The sequence below is a fragment of the Diabrotica virgifera genome, chromosome 3, assembly GCF_917563875.1.
Source record: "Diabrotica virgifera virgifera chromosome 3, PGI_DIABVI_V3a".
In the NCBI taxonomy this organism is placed as follows: Eukaryota; Metazoa; Arthropoda; class Insecta; order Coleoptera; family Chrysomelidae; genus Diabrotica; species Diabrotica virgifera.
In genome coordinates, this window is record NC_065445.1 from 217,985,604 (window position 1) to 218,003,608 (window position 18,005).

At 31.6% G+C, this 18,005-nt stretch overlaps 1 protein-coding gene across 1 annotated transcript in view; it reads right to left on the reverse strand.

Annotated features, from left to right (window-relative positions):
- LOC114331342 (hydrocephalus-inducing protein-like) overlaps positions 1–18,005 on the reverse strand; it is a 691,883-nt gene that overhangs the window by 96,180 nt on the left and 577,698 nt on the right. The window contains exons 65-67 of the mRNA XM_050647266.1: positions 16,672–16,801; positions 13,589–13,731; positions 3,188–3,335 (exon numbers count right to left, since the gene is read on the reverse strand). Of these exons, the coding sequence (XP_050503223.1) occupies positions 3,188–3,335; positions 13,589–13,731; positions 16,672–16,801 (421 nt within the window). The remainder of the gene's footprint in view (positions 1–3,187; positions 3,336–13,588; positions 13,732–16,671; positions 16,802–18,005) is intronic.

An 18,005-nucleotide genomic window follows, 5' to 3' on the forward strand; every position in this document is an offset into this window, starting at 1 on the left:
CCCTCGTTTTGAGACCTGAGTTGTTTAAATATTATCATACAATATCTAAACAAGAGAAGAGCTTCACAATGTAACAAAAAAATGAGATAACTAAATGGTTTTTAATTTTTCAAAATCATCAAAAATTTCAAATTTTATAGATTTTGATTGACCTTGCGGGATCGGAAAATATCCGTTAAATGCGTAAAACAATACTCAACCATGCAAAGTGTAAATAAATTTTACTATAGCGATAAATAAAACGTACTCGAAGGATAAATAAAAATTTTTGAAAAAAAGGTAAAATTTTATTTTTTTCATAATCTTTAAGTCCGTTGCGAGATCGGAAGATAAAGTCCGATTTGGATAATTATTTTTTTTGTTTTTCTTGTAATTACCAATCGCAGCTTTTACGCACTATAGTGATACGGAATTATCAACTTGGCTTTTTTCGCACCACCCTAGTATACACATGCAACGGTGGAAAATAGTGTCGCGCACGCTTGATTAGCAATTAAAAAACAAAGGAGTTTTAAATATTGTATTCCAAAAAGCTCTTCGGGATTTCCTCAATCGCTGTTTAAAGAATGTCTACCTACCTTGGCAACATTCAAATTTTCAGTTTTTCACATAGTTTTTGAGGGTTAAAAATGGACGATTTCGCAATTTTTCAATTTTTAATCGCTTATACAGGGTGTCCAGAAACTCTACCAACAAACGAAGACAGGAGATTCCTCAGATAATTTTAAGATAATTTAACCCAATTCACCTAGTCCGAAAATGCTTCCTAAGGGAGCTAGAGCTCTTTGAAGATCGCGTCATGTAATTAGGTTTTCTTAAATACCTCTAGAACGCTTATATTTAGAAAAACGAAAATTAGTACGTGTATTATATCGTCCAGAGATAAATTGATTTCATCCATTGTGAATTTCTAGTACCGGTCAGAGGCGTCCATTTTGGGTAGGGCAAAGGTTATTTTATCCCATAACTTTTTTGTCTTTAACTTTTAAGTATTTTTGTCACTGGATTATTAAATTATGAGGTTTTCTAGTACAGTGAAACCCCGATAAGTCGGCCCCCGATAACCCGGAAGTCCGGCTAACCAGGACCGATTTTTATCAGACAAACATTACAACAATAAAAATGTATGTCCTTTATGCTGGATTTTCCAATTTCTTTTCAACATCTTAAAATATTTTCTTTTATCTTTCCTTATAAACATATTGTTCGAATACTATAATATCTTATATTTTTCAGGCTAATTTTATTATCATAATAAACTTTCTTCGTAAAAATTTGTCGCTTTAGCGAATTCCTATGTAGTTCATTCGTTTCAATTTTCAATGTCAAACACATTATACAATGAGAGATAATGCGTATTTGTGTAATTTGATACTTAATATACCTTAGTAAAAATGTGTTATCGAAACCAACAGGTATCTGTAGTATCCTTTATTTACTTGAAACTGTCTTAGCATTGTTTAGAAAAAACTATTAAAAATTTTTTTTCAAACAATGGATTTAGTCTTCACTCTTATTAAATAACATAAGTTCGTTCTCGTTGCGAGACGGTATTGTGTGTAGTAAAGTCGCATTGTTCGTTCCGTTCTGTAATCGTTCGTAAATATATTCAGATTTTGTGTTTGTAATGGCAATAAAACTTAAAATGTTGTTTTTTGTTTCAAAATGATAACAAAAGACAGTTTGGACAATCGGTGCAAAGATAGGAAAGCTAAAAATGAGACTCTCGACGACGCTTTGTATGTGTGGAACGCGAACGTGGTTTACAAGTGTCTGTGTGCCAATTATAACGGAGTTTATCTGTAAGCATACCATATTTTAATAATTTTTACCATTTTCTCCGGCTAACCCGAATTTTCGATAACCCGGATCGGCCGCGGTCCCGATTAATCCGAGTTAACGGGGTTCCACTGTACTAAAAGGTAGTCTTGCTTTAAGTCGGTAGGACACACCGTTTTCTATAAAAATCCATTTCAAAATTTTTCGTTTTTTGAATATCAAAAAAAAAATTTAAAAAAAAACTGTTTAGAAAGACGAAAACTGGTACATTTATTTATATTCCAGAGATGAATTGATTTTATTAATTGCGAATTTCTAGTACCGGTCATAGGCGTCGGTTTTGGGTAGGTCAACAGTTATTTTATAGCACAACTTTTTTGTCTTTAATTTTTAAGCATTTTCGACACTAGATTATTAAATTATGAGGTATTCGAGTACTAAAAGTTACTCTTGCTTTAAGTTTGTAAAATACATCGTTTATTTTTAATTTTTTTTCAATATTTTTTTCAAATACCAAAAACGAAAAACTTTCAAATCGATTTTTATAGAAAACGGCGTGTCCAACTGACTTAAAGCAAGAGTACCTTTTAGTACTGGAATACCTCACAATTTAATAATACAGTGTCGGAAATGATTGAAAGTGAAAGACAAAAAAGTTATGCGATAAAACAACCGTTGCCCTACCCAAAATGCACGCCTATGACCTGTACTAGAAATTCGCAATGGATGAAATCGATCTATCTCTAGAAAGTAAATAAGCACACAAATTTTCGTTTTTCTAAATAAAAGTGTTCTGAAGGTATTTAAGAAAAACTAATTACATGACGCCATCTTCAAAGAGCTCTAGCTCCCTTAGGAAGCATTTTCGGCTAGGTGAATTGGGTTAAATTATCTTAAAATTATCTGAGGAAACTCCTGTCTTCGTTTGTCGGTAGAGTTTCTGGACACCCTGTATATGTCAATAACTATCAACTTTAGAGAAAAGTCACTAAAGACCTTTTCTATTTGGAATGATCCAAAAAAACCTAAAGAAACTTTGTTCTATGCAAAAAAATAATTTTTAGGAGAAAAACAAAAAAGAATTTTGACCCACTTTTGGTCCTGGCAACATGTAAATTTGTTAAAAGGGGTCCTTTTTGAGTAAGATTGTGCAAAAAATCCGAATCGGAATATTTTTCCTAGCGGATGCGCAGTGGCTTTCTGGACTAATACAAACGTTTATAAACGCTGGCAAAATAATAGACCAGACACAGATCTTCAAAATAACTAAAAGCCATGCGGAACTATGTGTTGAAAAAGCTAGAGCATAAGCAGACAAAAATAAAAAGATCAACTAAAAAGTAAAACATAGCAATAGAACAAGACATCTACTATCATTGATTATATAGACTATAAAAATGTATATTACTGTATCATTGCTATCCAAAGTTGTCATACGTCTAGGAGAATAATCAACTGGGATCGATGCTGTTGAATTTGGTTCTAGCAATATTTCTGCAGGAACTGCGAAGATGCTGTTTGAAACTGTAGGTTTAATACGCCAATGTACCTTATTCCTAAAAATAATAATATTATTTGCAAAATTACTTATTAGTCCAGAGAACCAAGATTTTTATAGATTTCCATCTATAATAATAACCTATATTATGTTTCCTGCAACCGATTTTGATGATATACATAGTTATAAACAAGTGAAGATCAAAAAACGGTAAATTTTCGCTTTTTTCGTCTATTACTAAAAAGTGAAGTATTCTAAACAAATTTGAGAGTAATAAACTAATAAATCGTATAAAAAAGTTTAATATGGCGTTCGCTGAATATGTGTATCATTATTGGTTCCTTAGAAAATTGCAAAATAAATAATAAATTTTGAGTTTTTATAAATATTCTATTCTATTTTATATATAATCGATAAATTAGAAGATCAGTTTCAGAAATTGGGAAATAAAAATTCAGAATGCTAATCAGAATGCAGAAATCTAATGGAAAATCAGCGTAGGAATAAGCAACAGTGGATGACAGAAGAGATATTGAATTTAATGGATGCAAGAAGAAAAATTTAAGAATGCTAATCTGACAGAATACAAAAAGCTAAACAGTATGATTCGAAGAAAAATAAGATCAGCTAAATCAGAGTGGCATAAACAACAATGTAAAGAAATTGAGAACTACGAGCGTATCTATGACGCATTCAATATGCACAAAAAACTGAAAGAAGTTGTAGGACTGAATAAAAAATGTAATCCTCCACTAATCGAAGACAAAAACGGAAAAATTATAATCGATATCGAAGGTCAGAATATATAAAGGAATTATTCGATGATGAAAGAAGCGAACTAGAAACGCTAAATGACATAAGCGGTCCTCCAATAACTAAGGAAGAAGTGCAATACGCTATAAAGAACGCAAAAAACGGGAAGGCGATCGGACCAGATGGGATTTACGTAGAAACACTAAAGCTTTTAGGTGTCGAGGGCATTAAGATACTTACGAAATTGTTCAACTTAATCTATGAAAGCGGAAAAATTCCTAAAGATTGGCTTAAATCCTCATTTGTTGTACTACCAAAAAAACACAGAGCCAAAAAATGCAGCGACTATCGCACCATCAGCCTAATGAGTCATGTATTGAAAACGTTTCTTAGAATCATTCATCAAAAAACATATAGAAAAATTGAGGAAAGAATCTCAAGTACTCAATTCGGTTTTCGCTGTGGCCTTGGAACGCGTGATGCACTATTCGCAACCCAAGTTTTAATTCAAAGATGCAGAGATGTAAATCATGACGTTTTCATGTGTGCGATTGATTTTGAAAAGGCCTTTGATAAAGTTCGCCATGAAAAAATGCTACATATTCTCAAAACTACCGGTCTGGACGGTAGGGACATTAGAATAATCGCAAATTTGTATTGGGGCCAGGCTGCATGTATTAGGGTTGCGAATCAGTGCTCTGAAGCAGTAAAAATCAAGCGCGGAGTTCGACAAGGCTGTATATTGTCACCAATGTTGTTTAATCTTTACGCTGAAACAATCTTAAATGAAGTCTTGGAAAACGCAAAAGAGGGAATACTCATTAATGGTATGCTTATGAACAATATCAGATACGCAGATGACACCTTGTTGCTGACTGGATCAATTGAACATCTTCAAGCGTTATTGAATCGAATGGTGGCATTCTGCGCGATATATGGACTCAAACTCAACGCAAGAAAAACAAAGTTTATGGTTATTAGTAAACAGGCAGCCGTAAATAATAATAACTATAACGTAACAATCGGTAATGACTCAATTGAACGAGTAAGTAATCTTGTATATATGGGTACTCATATTAATGAAAGCTGGAACCCTAGTACAGAAATAAAAAGTAGAATTGCCAAAGCAAGAACAAGTTTTATGAAATTTAAGAAAATCCTGTGCAGTCATGATCTAAATTTGGAACTTCGCATAAGAATGGTCCGATGTTATATATTCCCAGTACTACTTTACGGGGTTGAAGCATGGACACTGACAGAATCGCTTTTAAAAAACCTAGAAGCATTTGAAATGTGGGTCTACCGCCGTATTCTGAAGATCAGTTGGGTAGAAAGAGTCACAAACGAAAGGGTTATGCAACGTTTGAATAAAAGTTGCGAAGTAGTGAACACGGTTAAAAGGCGCAAATTGGAATACTTTGGTCATATAATGCGTCACCCAGAAAAATATGACATACTTCACCTTGTCATGCAAGGTAAAATAATGGGAAAAAGAAGTGTGGGCCGCCGTACAACTTCTTGGCTTAAAAACCTACGCCAATGGTTTGGGAAAACTAGCACTAAACTATTTCGTGCGGCTGTAAATAAGACAATGCTTGTTAATATGCTGCGTAACATGAGAGCCAACGATCGCCAAGCGGTCTCGGCACCTTAAGAAGAAGAAGATAAATATTCTTAAATAACTCTATTCTCTATAACTTATGTAAAAATTAACTTAGAACCTTCTTATTACACGGAATACTGAGACTTCTGGTGCTTAAATGATACTCTAATTGCTAAATTTTAAAGCAATTGGTAAAATAGTTTATTAGATATTTAATTTGTTTATCCCAAATTAATCTTTTTTGCAACACTATTGCCCGATTTCACCAACGATACCTAAATATTTAAGAATTACCTAAGTGGGTTTAGGTACTTCCTAACTCTAAAAGGGATTTCACTATACGATAAGAATTGCCTAAACCGCTTAAGCATTACCTTACGTTAGGATACGGATTTCGATCTCCCTAAACTTTAGGTATTACTTATCGTTGACAGTCGGGTTATATTTTTACAATTTTGACTAATGTACTTGTGACGTTTGTCAATAATTTGCTTCTTACCTTAATTTTTCTGTTATTCTGTAATATTAGGTATATTATTAGTTGTAATTTTGTATTTTCTTTTATGTTATTAATATAATATGTGTTGGAAAATATAGAAAATCCTTTGGAGTTTTTTACAGGTCTATTGACAAAATTATGTAGTCTACCTACTACCTAACAAACTAGTGTTGTGTTTCAAAAACCCATTCATGATATAACTAAAAGTGTGTCATTAAAAAATTAATAATAAAAAGCAATTTTCAACATATTATATATTTTAAAATTATTTCAATAATGGCAATTCAACTAACTTCAATTTTTCGTCATATGTGAAATTTACAACTCTTCTTTTCCTCCTCAATATACAAGACTATTTATTATTTTCAAACTTAATGCACAAATAACTAACTACTAAATAAAATAACTATAACAGTACAAAACTGAATAATACCAAATTGTCAAACAAACAATAATGACAAATAATCGAAAAAGTAAGAAAATGTCATCTTATTCTTCTTTTTATTTATCAAAAATAGTTCAAACGTACCCTAGGTAATACCTAGGAAAGCATTTCCTAGATAAGCAGTTCTTTTAGTTGTGAAATGCGATTGTTCCTAAGTATTGACTTAAGAAGTTCCTATCGATAAGAATTACTTAATAAGGCAACTGTTTAGGTATCGTTGGTGAAATCGGGCATATAGGTCAGAAAATTATTTTCTATTCTATAGATAATTATAAGGTTACAGTAATGCTTCGGAGAGTTTATGAAAGAAGAACATTTATACTATTAACATAATTAAAAAAAATGACAAAAAGTAATTTTAAACAGTGTAAAATTATTTTGCAAAAACATGTCGATTTCTTGCTTACTTATAAACAATTAGAATAACTTTTTAACCGTTACCCGTAGAACAATTATTTTTTCATATTTAGTAAGACTGAATTTTTATACACATTTAGAAAGAAAAACAATTATCCTAGAACAAGTAGGGACGAAGTTAGCCCCCTTTTTTAATTTACATGTTCTTGCAAAATAATTTTACAATATTTAGAATTATTTTTTGTCATTTTTTTTTTAATTAAATTAATAGTGTAAATCTTCTTACTTTGGATAGTTCATAAACTATCCAAAGTATTACTGTAACTTCATCATTTTCTGAATTATAGTGTTCCAAAAAAATGAATTAGGGATAAACAAATTAAATAATTTTAAACTATTTTACCAATTACTTTAAAAAATTTAGAGTATGATTTAAGCACCAGAAGTCTCAGTCTTCAAGTTAATTTTTACATAAGTTATGAATATTTATAAAAACTCAAAATTTATTATTTACTTTGCAATTTTCTAAGCAACCAATAAGGATAGACATATTCCGCGAACGCCGTATTGAAGTTTTTTATACGATTTATGAGTTTCTTACTCTCAAATTTGTTTAATAGGGGAGTGCAATTAGAACGAAAAGATACAATGTTTCGGAAAAAATCAAACAAGGCTATATTTTTCTAAAACTTTTTTTGTTAGTTTGGCTTTGGATTACTTGATCCATTCAGCCACGATAGATAATAAATTACTGTTTGCTACAATATTCCAAATATAATACATTGCATTACATAATACATTAGGTACATGTGCGCACATATAATACTTATGCACGCACATACATACATACATATGTAGAAGTGGAAACATTTAATTGACCAGTAGGTATACTCCTCATTCATGGCCCTAACCAACTTAAATTAATTTACAAATAATTAAATCGACAAAAAAAAACTACATGCTAATACTAAATACTAATACTAAATGCTAATAAATATATGTTTTTTTACACAGCGATAAGGCTTCAACTCGGATCAACCCCGCGGAGGTTTACACCCTCTTTGTGTTTTTAATTTTTTTTTCTTTTTTATTTTTTTATAATTTATTATACTTTTTTTTTATTTATTTAATTTTTTTTTGTATAAGATTTAATTTTTTTTATACATTTTTTTTTGTATACATATTTTTTTGTATAATTTTTTTTTTTTTTTAATTTTTTCAATATAAACTTTTATACAATTCTGTTCTTACTACCTCCCTGCAAAATCTACTTAATGAACTTTCACAGGGAGACAATATTACATAATAAGGATAAACATAAAAAAACAATAATTATTGCTAAACACATTCAACCGGACTCATTCAGTGCAAGTTAAATTTTCCTCTTAGTCCTTTTTAAAAACTCCCAGATGATTTGTTTAATTTTAGAATTTCTACGAGACAAATATAAAAGAGAAGCATTATTTTGTGGGAAAGGTATTTCTTCTTGAACCAGATTGTGCATCAAAAACTTAATTGCAACATCATTATGTTTGCATCCAAACAACCAATGATTAATATCGTCAACATATCCATTGCAATCGCAAAGATCTGATTCGGATAGGTTAAATTTATAGAGGTATGACTTGACAGTGGCATGATTAAAGAGACATCTAATAAACATGGCATATATATTTCTATTGGGATAACTTCTGATAGCAAAAGGCTCAGTAGGTAAACTAGGATGAATTTTGGTGTAGAGATTGTTGCTTCGATTGCAGAAAGCGTGCCACTCAATATCCCAATTTTGTTTCAAACTTTTCTTGCGAGTAGCTGTTAGATCGCTTCTATCTAGCCAAGTTATTTCCGATCCTTTTAATATTGCCTCTTTAGCAAAAAAATCTGCTTTTATGTTACCGGAAATACCAATATGTCCTTTTACCCAGACGAAAGTTACAGAAGTCTGTTTTTCCAGTAGCTTTAGTTGGTTTTCTAAAATTTTGACGACAAGGCTATTTTTATATAAATGTTTACGTGTGTTTTCTAGAGCTAATAACGAAGATCTTGAATCTGACATAATTACAACTTGCTTGTTAGAAATTTTTTTGTTGACAGCCCATTCTAGAGCTTGATAAATCGCGAACATTTCTGCAAAGTATATGGAACATTGTTTATCTAACTTGAACATTAAGGATTCTTGGTGATCCGGAATATATACAGCACATCCAACTCCCAATCTTGATTTTGAACCATCCGTGAAAATCCTGCATGGATTATCAAGCTTGGCTATATATGTTGCTGAAAGTCAACTGGATTCTCACTGTCAAAATTTGGGAACCAAACATTAACATTGGCATATATTAAAACTCGATTTAAAGAAAGTTAATTCACCTGGACTGTTTAGGTGCTGAGAAACGTTCGAGTATGCCACTGCTAAAATAGGAGAATTCCTGTTGTGCAACCATTTGTCGACAAGATTAGAAACAGAGATGTCACATATTTTTTGTAGTAGTTCAGTTTGGTTGTAAGATTGGCATTTAAGAATAAATTTTTCAGCCAAAAATAGTCGTCTTAAATGTAAAGGAGGCTCCATTGTTAGTTTATAAATATGTTAAAGTAAAAAGTTCTACTCACAAATTTCGCCGCTAATTGTTTATTAATTGTTTAAACAGTAACAATTGTTTTGTATAAATAATGTTAAGAATATGGGTGAATTCAACATTTTATTTTGATAAAAAATATTTTTATTTTAGTTTTGATTATGCTGAACCCGAATCTGACATTACAATTTGAAAATTCAATATGGCGGATTCAAAATGGCGCATTTTTCCTAAAAATCCTTAAAAGTAGTTGTCAAATCCGAATTTTTTTTATAAAACCTGTTTGTTTACATATATGTGGATATTTTTGAGAGGTTGCTGAACCTGAATCAAATTTTGATAATTTAAATTATAAAATGGCAGATCCAAAATGGCGGATGATTTAAAAAATAGTTGTAAAATCATAATTTCTTTACAAAATATATTTATTTCTACATATATTTATTTTTGAGAGCTTTGATAAACCTATATAATATATCGTCGGCTTACTGCCAAAACCCACTAACTCCATTTTTAAAATTTTGAGAGATCTACTTTTTAAACTTTAATTTGAAATTGAAGATCAACTGAATTTAAAAAAATTATTTAAGAACTGAAAAATATTTTTGTCATATTTTTCAGTTCTTAAATAATTTTTTTAAATTCAGTCGATCTTCAATTTCAAATTAAAGTTTAAAAAGTAGATCTCTCAAAATTTTAAAAATGGAGTTAGTGGGTTTTGGCAGTAAGCCGACGATATATTCAATAGCGACCGCTTTAAAACGTTAACATATTGTTATCTTAATAATTTTTCTATTGATCAACAAAATATGTATTTTTTTGCTCTTAATATGAATCGTTTCATTCGCTCTTAATTAAATTCGGCCTTACTCGTAATTATGTGAAAATTGTGATTCTACCTTTTCAAAAAATTTTTGCAATGGGATCATAAATAAAAAAGTTATTCTAAGTAAAAAGCTCTGCATATTCTAAAACTTTAAATGCAATCATAAAATATCAATTTTTATCAATTTTCTATAAGATATGTCAATAAATAAAAATTTCAGTTAGGAGTAAAATACCTATATTTTTCATAATACTGAAAATTGTTATTATGGAAAGTTGTTCTGAATTAAAAACGATATGTCAATATGCAATTATTACACTCTTCTAATCGAAATATTGTGAACTATAAAGGTACATATTTATTGCGCGAAATATAATTTTTTTACATACCTCGTATAATATTGATAAAATATAATATTTTATATTTGCATATTAAGTGTTAGACCATGCACAGCTATTTATGACGAATAACTTTCTTCATAAAACCAATAATAAAACAGTTATCATAAATAATAAGTGAAAATTTAATGATGTTGGGTATAATTAATTTGAAACAATATTAAAAAAACAAATTTTCGATTAGAAGGATATAATTACATATTAGAACATAGTTTATAATTCCAAACAACTTTTATAGGTATAACTTATAAAGGTACTTTACTCTTGAGTGAAATTCATATTTTTTGACATACCTCGTACAAAATTAACAAAATTTGATATTTGACGGTTGCATCTTATTCTATATACGATGCAGAGTATTTTATAAAGAGTAACTTTTTTTCGTAAAACTGATATTAAAAAAGTTATCAATAGGTTCCAAGTTACGCAGACATACTGCAGCTAAAAAGGAGCTAAAAAAGAGCTAAAAAATTTTTTTGTTGAACATTAATTATTGCTGAAGCTTATTATTAAATGTATTTTAGGTAAGTTTTACAGAAAAAAGTTTTGATCACTCTGTATATACATTTTTTCAGCTCGTAATTTTCGGTTTTTTATTACATTTTTTTATCTTTCTTAGTATTCTCAAAAAGAAATTGTTTATTTCATATTTAAACTAAAATAATTCAGTGTTTTTTAAAGATTACAACCTAAGCTTTAAAAAACTATCAAAAAAATTGTATTAGATTTATTCAAACTTGAGTAATACCGTCTTAAAATGGTGGGAATTCTGTAAAACTACGAAGTTTTCAAAAATTACATTTTTGAGACATCGTATTATTTGAACTAAATTTTTGAGATTTTTTTTGAATAAAACATCGTTGAGTAAGATGATTGAGAGGTAAGTTGTGCAAATTTGAGAGTTTTATAGGTAAAATTGTATTAGTTACACATTTTTAAATCATTTTTAAACAAAATTCATGTAAGGCTCACTTTCCGCCCACACCGTACTTATGTCCATATATTTTATTTCTTTTTATTACAACCATAAGATAGCTTATTTCGTCTTCTTTCATGTCCAATTTGTAAAATTTCTTTTGATCCACTAGTAAAAAAACTACATTAAAAAACTCAACCGTGCACTTTTTCCAACGCTAGTTTACAGTGCGCCAATGTGTGTGAGAAGGGTGACTTTAGCGTTATAAATAAAAAATTACAGAAGCTAGAGATTTAATTTTAGAAAAATCTTTATATAAGGTTTTTTTTGTAAAATTTTCTGAATTTTTCAATGGTCAAGTCATTTTTTTTTCTAAAAATTATAGTTTCGGAGTTATTTAAAAAAAAACATCAAACTTCGCTGTTCATTTGTTTAATAAAAAATGAAGCACCCACTTCTCGAGTAGAACGTTTTGATATGTTGTTTATTAAACATTTCTTAATGAAATTACAAAAAGTTTTATCTTGTTTGATTTTTTCCGAAGTGAAAATCTAAATGCACTCCTCTATAAAATGCTTAACTTTTTTGTAATAGAAAAAAGCGAAAATTTACCGTTTTTTGATCTTCATTTGTTTATAACTATGTATATCATCAAAATCGGCTGCAGGAAACATAATATGTATAGGTTATTATTATTAATATAGATGTCCGTACTACTCAAAAAAATTTAATTTCGGCCTGGAGGGGGTTGTGTCACCAACAGGATATTTTTTTCCTTATTTCTCTGAACTATACAGGATGTCAAGAAACTCTACCGACAAACGAAGACAGGAGATTCCTCAGACAATTTTAAAACAATTTAACCCAATTCACTTAGTCCGAAAACAATTTAACCCAATTCACTTAGTCCGAAAATGCTTCCTAAAGGAGCTAGAGCTATTTGAAGATGGCATCTTATAATTACCTTTTCCTGAATACCTCCAGAACGTTTCTATTTAGAAAAACGAAAATTGGTACTCATATTTATCTTCCAGAGATAAATCGATTACATTTATTGCGAATTTCCAGTACCGGTCATAGGCGTCCTTTTTGGGTAGGGCAACGGTTATTTTATAGCATAACTCTTTCTATATAATTTTTAAGCATTTTTGATTCTGAATTATTAATCTGTAAGGTATTCTAGTACTAAAAGGTACGCTTGATTTGAGTCGATAGGATATACTGTTTTCTAGGAAAAACGATTTGAAAATTGTTCGTTTTGTGAATTTTTAATACCGGCCATATGCGTCCCTTTTGGGTAAGTCAACGGATATTTTATCGCAAAATTTTTGTCTTTAATTTTTAAGCATTTTTTACACTAGATTATTTAATTAGGAGGTATTGTTGTATTAAAAGTTACTCCTGCTTTCAGTTGGTGAAATACACCGTTTTTTTTGAAAAAAATTTTAAATTTTTTTCAAATTCAAAAAACGAAAAATTTTCAGATCGATTTTTCTAGAAAACGGTGTGTCCTACCGACTTAAGGCAAGAGTACCTTTTAGTACTAGAATACCTCAGAATTTAATAATCTAGAGTCAAAAATGCTTAAAAGTTAAAGAAAAAAAATGTTAAGATATAAAATAACCATTGCCCTACCCAAAACGGATGCCTATGACCAGTATTAGAAATTCGCAATAAATGAAATCGATTTACCTCTGGAAGACAAATATGTGTACCAATTTCCGTTTTTCTAACTATAACTGTTCTGGAGGCATTTAAGAAAACTAATTACAAGAGGCCATTTTCAAAGAGCTCTAGCTCCCTTAGGAAGCATTTTCGGACTAGGTAAATTGGGTTAAATTGTCTTAAAATTATCTGAGGAACGTGAACGTTCTGTCTTCATTTGTCGGTAGAGTTTCTGGACACACTGTATAAATTAAAGTATTTCAGACTTACGAGTTTGTGAGAGAAACATTTTGGGTACATTTTTCTCGAACTGGACAAAAAAACTGGATGGTATCTATGGGTTCAGGTAGATCTATTGTATTAGCTACTAACGAAAGTTTCAGAACATGTTTATTGTCTACTAAACACTTACACTGAAATAAAAAATTTCAATTTTATTCGAATTATAAAAAATAGAATAAGTAAATTGAAGAATCTCAGATGCAGAATCCACCAATTTAAGAATCAAAATGGTAGATAGTATTTTAAAACTGAGATTTTTCGTGTTTGAAAGTTCTTACTGGTACATCCTTAATCTGCGACTTTTTCAATTAATAAGACAGCAGACGACGAATATAGAAAACGAAAGGGAAACGATCACATTTCGCTTTCATTCGTCTAGGAAAAACGGACAGCAGAGGAACTTTCAGTACTCAAATCCGAGTAAAGGAAATAAAAATAATAAATGATGGTTTTGCTTGTTTTCGATTCAGAGGGTTGCACACCAGCTAGACAGGCACTGTTTCTACCCTTTCAGGCGTCATCAGTAGCAGGATTTGAGTACTGAAAGTTCCTCTGCTGTCCGTTTTTCCTAGACGAATGAAAGCGAAATGTGATCGTTTCCCTTTCGTTTTCTATATTCGTCGTCTGCTGTCTTATTAATTGAAAAAGTCGCAGATTAAGGATGTACCAGTAAGAACTTTCAAACACGAAAAATCTCAGTTTTAAAATACTATCTACCATTTTAATTCTTAAACTGGTGGATTCTGCATCTGAGATTCTTCAATTTGTTAGTAGATGTCGCTGTATCGCGTCTGATGGGAAATTTGAATTATTTTTCAGATTCCCTTTAAAATGATGGTGGAGCTGTTTTTCGGTTCACTATCGAAAGCTACTGATGACGCCTGAAAAGGTAGAAACAGTGCCTGTCTAGCTGGTGTGCAACCCTCTGAATCGAAAACAAGCAAAACCATCATTTATTATTTTTATTATTATTATTATTATTATTATTTTTAATAGAATAAGTACTTCTAATAAGGTCTTATAGTAATCTTTTTCTTTAAGTGCCGTCTCCCAACTGGAGGTTGGATATCATCATCACTATCCTTACTCTAACTACCGCTGCTCTGGAGAGTTATAGAACTGCATTTAAACCAGTCCCTTAAATTCTTCAACTGTGGCACTCTCCCTCTTTCTATACTCTTTCCTCTTCTTATCTTTCCCCGTATTATCAGTCTTAGCATTTCATATCGCTGTCTTCTCATTACGTGTCCCAGCTATTGTAACTTTCTTATTTTTATTGTGATTATTATTTCGTATTCTTGCCATTTTTTCCATTTCTTGCAATACTTCCGTGTTCATTTTCTTCTGCTTCCATGCTATTCTAGATATAATTCTGTAACACCACATTTCAAATGAATGTAGCTTATTTATGTGTTCTTTTTCTTCAATTTTCAGCTTTTAAGTCCATATTGCGCTATCGAAAACAAGTAGCATTATATTAGACTTAGTAGTAGGAGTACATTGCCCTAAATAAAATTACCCTAGGAGTCACTTTTTCAAGTATACGTATAAACAAAAAAAAAATAGTTCAGAGCCAAATCTGGTGAATACTCTGGATGGGACAGCAGGTCGTAGTCCAATTTGATCAATTTGGCCATGGCGACGGCGAATGTGTAAGCCGGAGCGTTGTGATGGTAGAAAAGTAATTTTTCCCCGAACTGAGGCTGATTTTTCTAAAATTCGGCGTAAAATCGGTCCAATTATGCGGCATAGTAAAGCTCTGTGGCGGTTTTGTCATTTTATACAGTAAGTCGATATAGACCACAAAAAACATGGTGGCCGCCACCTTACCGGCCGATTGGTCAGTCCTTACCCTCGTCGGAGAACGTTTGCGAGGTAACGTACACTATATCGACTGTTGCTGGGTCTCTGGTGTATACCAGTAGAACCATAATTTCGTCGACGGTTATGAAACAACGTAGAAATTCATTTGCATTACGCCTAAACAGCCTCAGCACTACTCGGAAGTGATCTCATGGTTACTGTCATCAAGAGTGAGAAAACGCGGCAGCCATCGCGTCGACAGTATTCTTATGCCCAAAATTTAATAATAATATTCTCGCGTTTTATACCGCTAACGCGGCTTTGGGATTACAGTAGGGTAGTTTGCTACATCTAGGGCCTACGCTATACAAAGAAGGTAACAAGGCCAGGGCTACGCTTCAACCGCCTATTATTACCCCTGGTTTTACCCAAGGTACTCATTTTATTGAGGCTGAGTCGATGTGGGGCCTATACGAGTAGACATTAAATGTCTAGATGGCGCTGGGATGTTCTCACCGGAGCTGGGTTTTAAACCACGACCTACCTGCGTGGAAGTCAGACATACTACCGCCAGATCTATCAAGGCACATGCCCAAAATTTCATGTCGGATATGACCACTGAGATCTTTTCGAGATGCCTACTGTCTCAACTTATCCTCCATTGTAGCCGTTTTTGGGACACCTAAGAGTGACTTATCAAAAACCGACGTATGAATACATTGAAACTCGTTAAACCAATGCTTGACAGTCGCCATCGAAGGAAAAGAGTCACCGTAAACAGCATTCAAGCGCTTTTGGATTTCGCTTCCATTATCAACAGTCGAATCACCGACCAATATTGTTCTTTTTTCATTTTTCTAAAATCCCTGGGCTTGTTTACACACGCGGTCAAAAATAAATTACGAGTCCGATTTGGCTGAGATTTTGACATGGGCTGTTTACAAGAAGTTATTACACAATATTAGATTTCTCTTGCGATAGTGGCGTCATCAGGCGGAGAGGCTAAGTACATATCGGACCACCCATGTAGCTTACTCTGTAGCAGGAAAATAGAAGGTCAGCAAAACGCAGAAGAAGATTGTGACATCAACAGACTTATTCAGAGCGGCACTAGATAGAATAACGTTAAACAATGTGTTAGACAACATCCATAGAGGATAAGCACTTTAAGAAGAACATTTAACGGAGTAAGTTGCTAAAGTCCATACTTTATTTAGTAATATATAGTTTGCAACTAACAATTATTGTAAATGCTACATATCTCTTACCTTTCTAATAATCTGACCCACGCTGTCACACTTAAAAGTAAACATAATTTGCAGTTTACTACTTGCTGCCAAATAGCCTTCTGTAGGAATTATTTTAAAATTTGTCAATCCTTCATGATCCCATTTAAACCTTAAATTTAAAACACATTTTGTATAGCTTTAAAAGCGAAATTGCATCAGACGAGTTAAGGATATTTCTAAAATTGTTATACAGTGATGAGCGTGCTAATAACCGGCAAAATAACGCAAAAGATGGAAAACATAATACATTGCGAAACAAAAAGAGATGAAAGTAGTGGAGGTGGAAATGTTCGTTACAAACGTATAAATTACCATCAAATTGCATAGTTTCCCACCTTTAAACGTCTGTGACAGGAATATTTTATAAAATTCTCCTGTCACAGTGACAGTTGTCATACTGGTCTGATACGTCTAGGGGCGGAAAACTATGTAATGTAATGTTAATTTATACGTTTATAACGATCATTTCCATCTCCTCTAGTTTCATTCTTTTTGTTTCGCAATTTATTATGTTTTCCATCTTTTGCGCAATTTTGCCGGTTATTATCGCGCTCATCACTGTATTGGGACCGTTCAAGTTTGGAAAAGCGACACCTGGTTTCATAGCTCCCCAACATTTTTCGCACTTTTAATTATATTGGCCAATAGGGAACTTGCACATTTTTTTTTATTACATAATAATGTTCAGTTTTGTATAAAAAATGAGATTTCCAAAATTTCACGCTTCAAAACCTCATAATAACTTAGAAGTACAAATTTAAAGTCTTCGGTATTTTAAAGTAGTTCGAACGGCCCGTGACGTCACCTAGTTTTACATTAGTTATTATTATGGTTATATTTCGCTGTGTCTAGGTAAACGCTAACGTGTACGCAAATAAAAAAGTTAGGTACATACACGCGAATTAAACTTCATCAAGCCAGTGACGTCATTATTTAACGTACGCAGTGACTGTATATTTTGGTAAATACATACTATTTTGATATGTTTAGTGTTTGTTTGATAGAAAAATATTTGTTAAGGGAAGGGAAGCGGAACTATTCAGATGTTTCAAACTTAATTGTAATAAATCAATGTATATAATAAAAGTAAATATTTAGGTTAGCAAAATAAATATATGTATTTAGTTGACATGACACGTACAAAATATTGCTAAAATAATTTTTATACGTAAGTTAATTATTATAATCAACTATTCTAAATGGGAAATGACCCACGATTTAACCAAAAAAAGATTTTATTAACGTTTCGACGTCCAAATCGGATGCCATTGTCAAAATACAAAAATTAGTCAAATTAAATAAATTATTAGAAA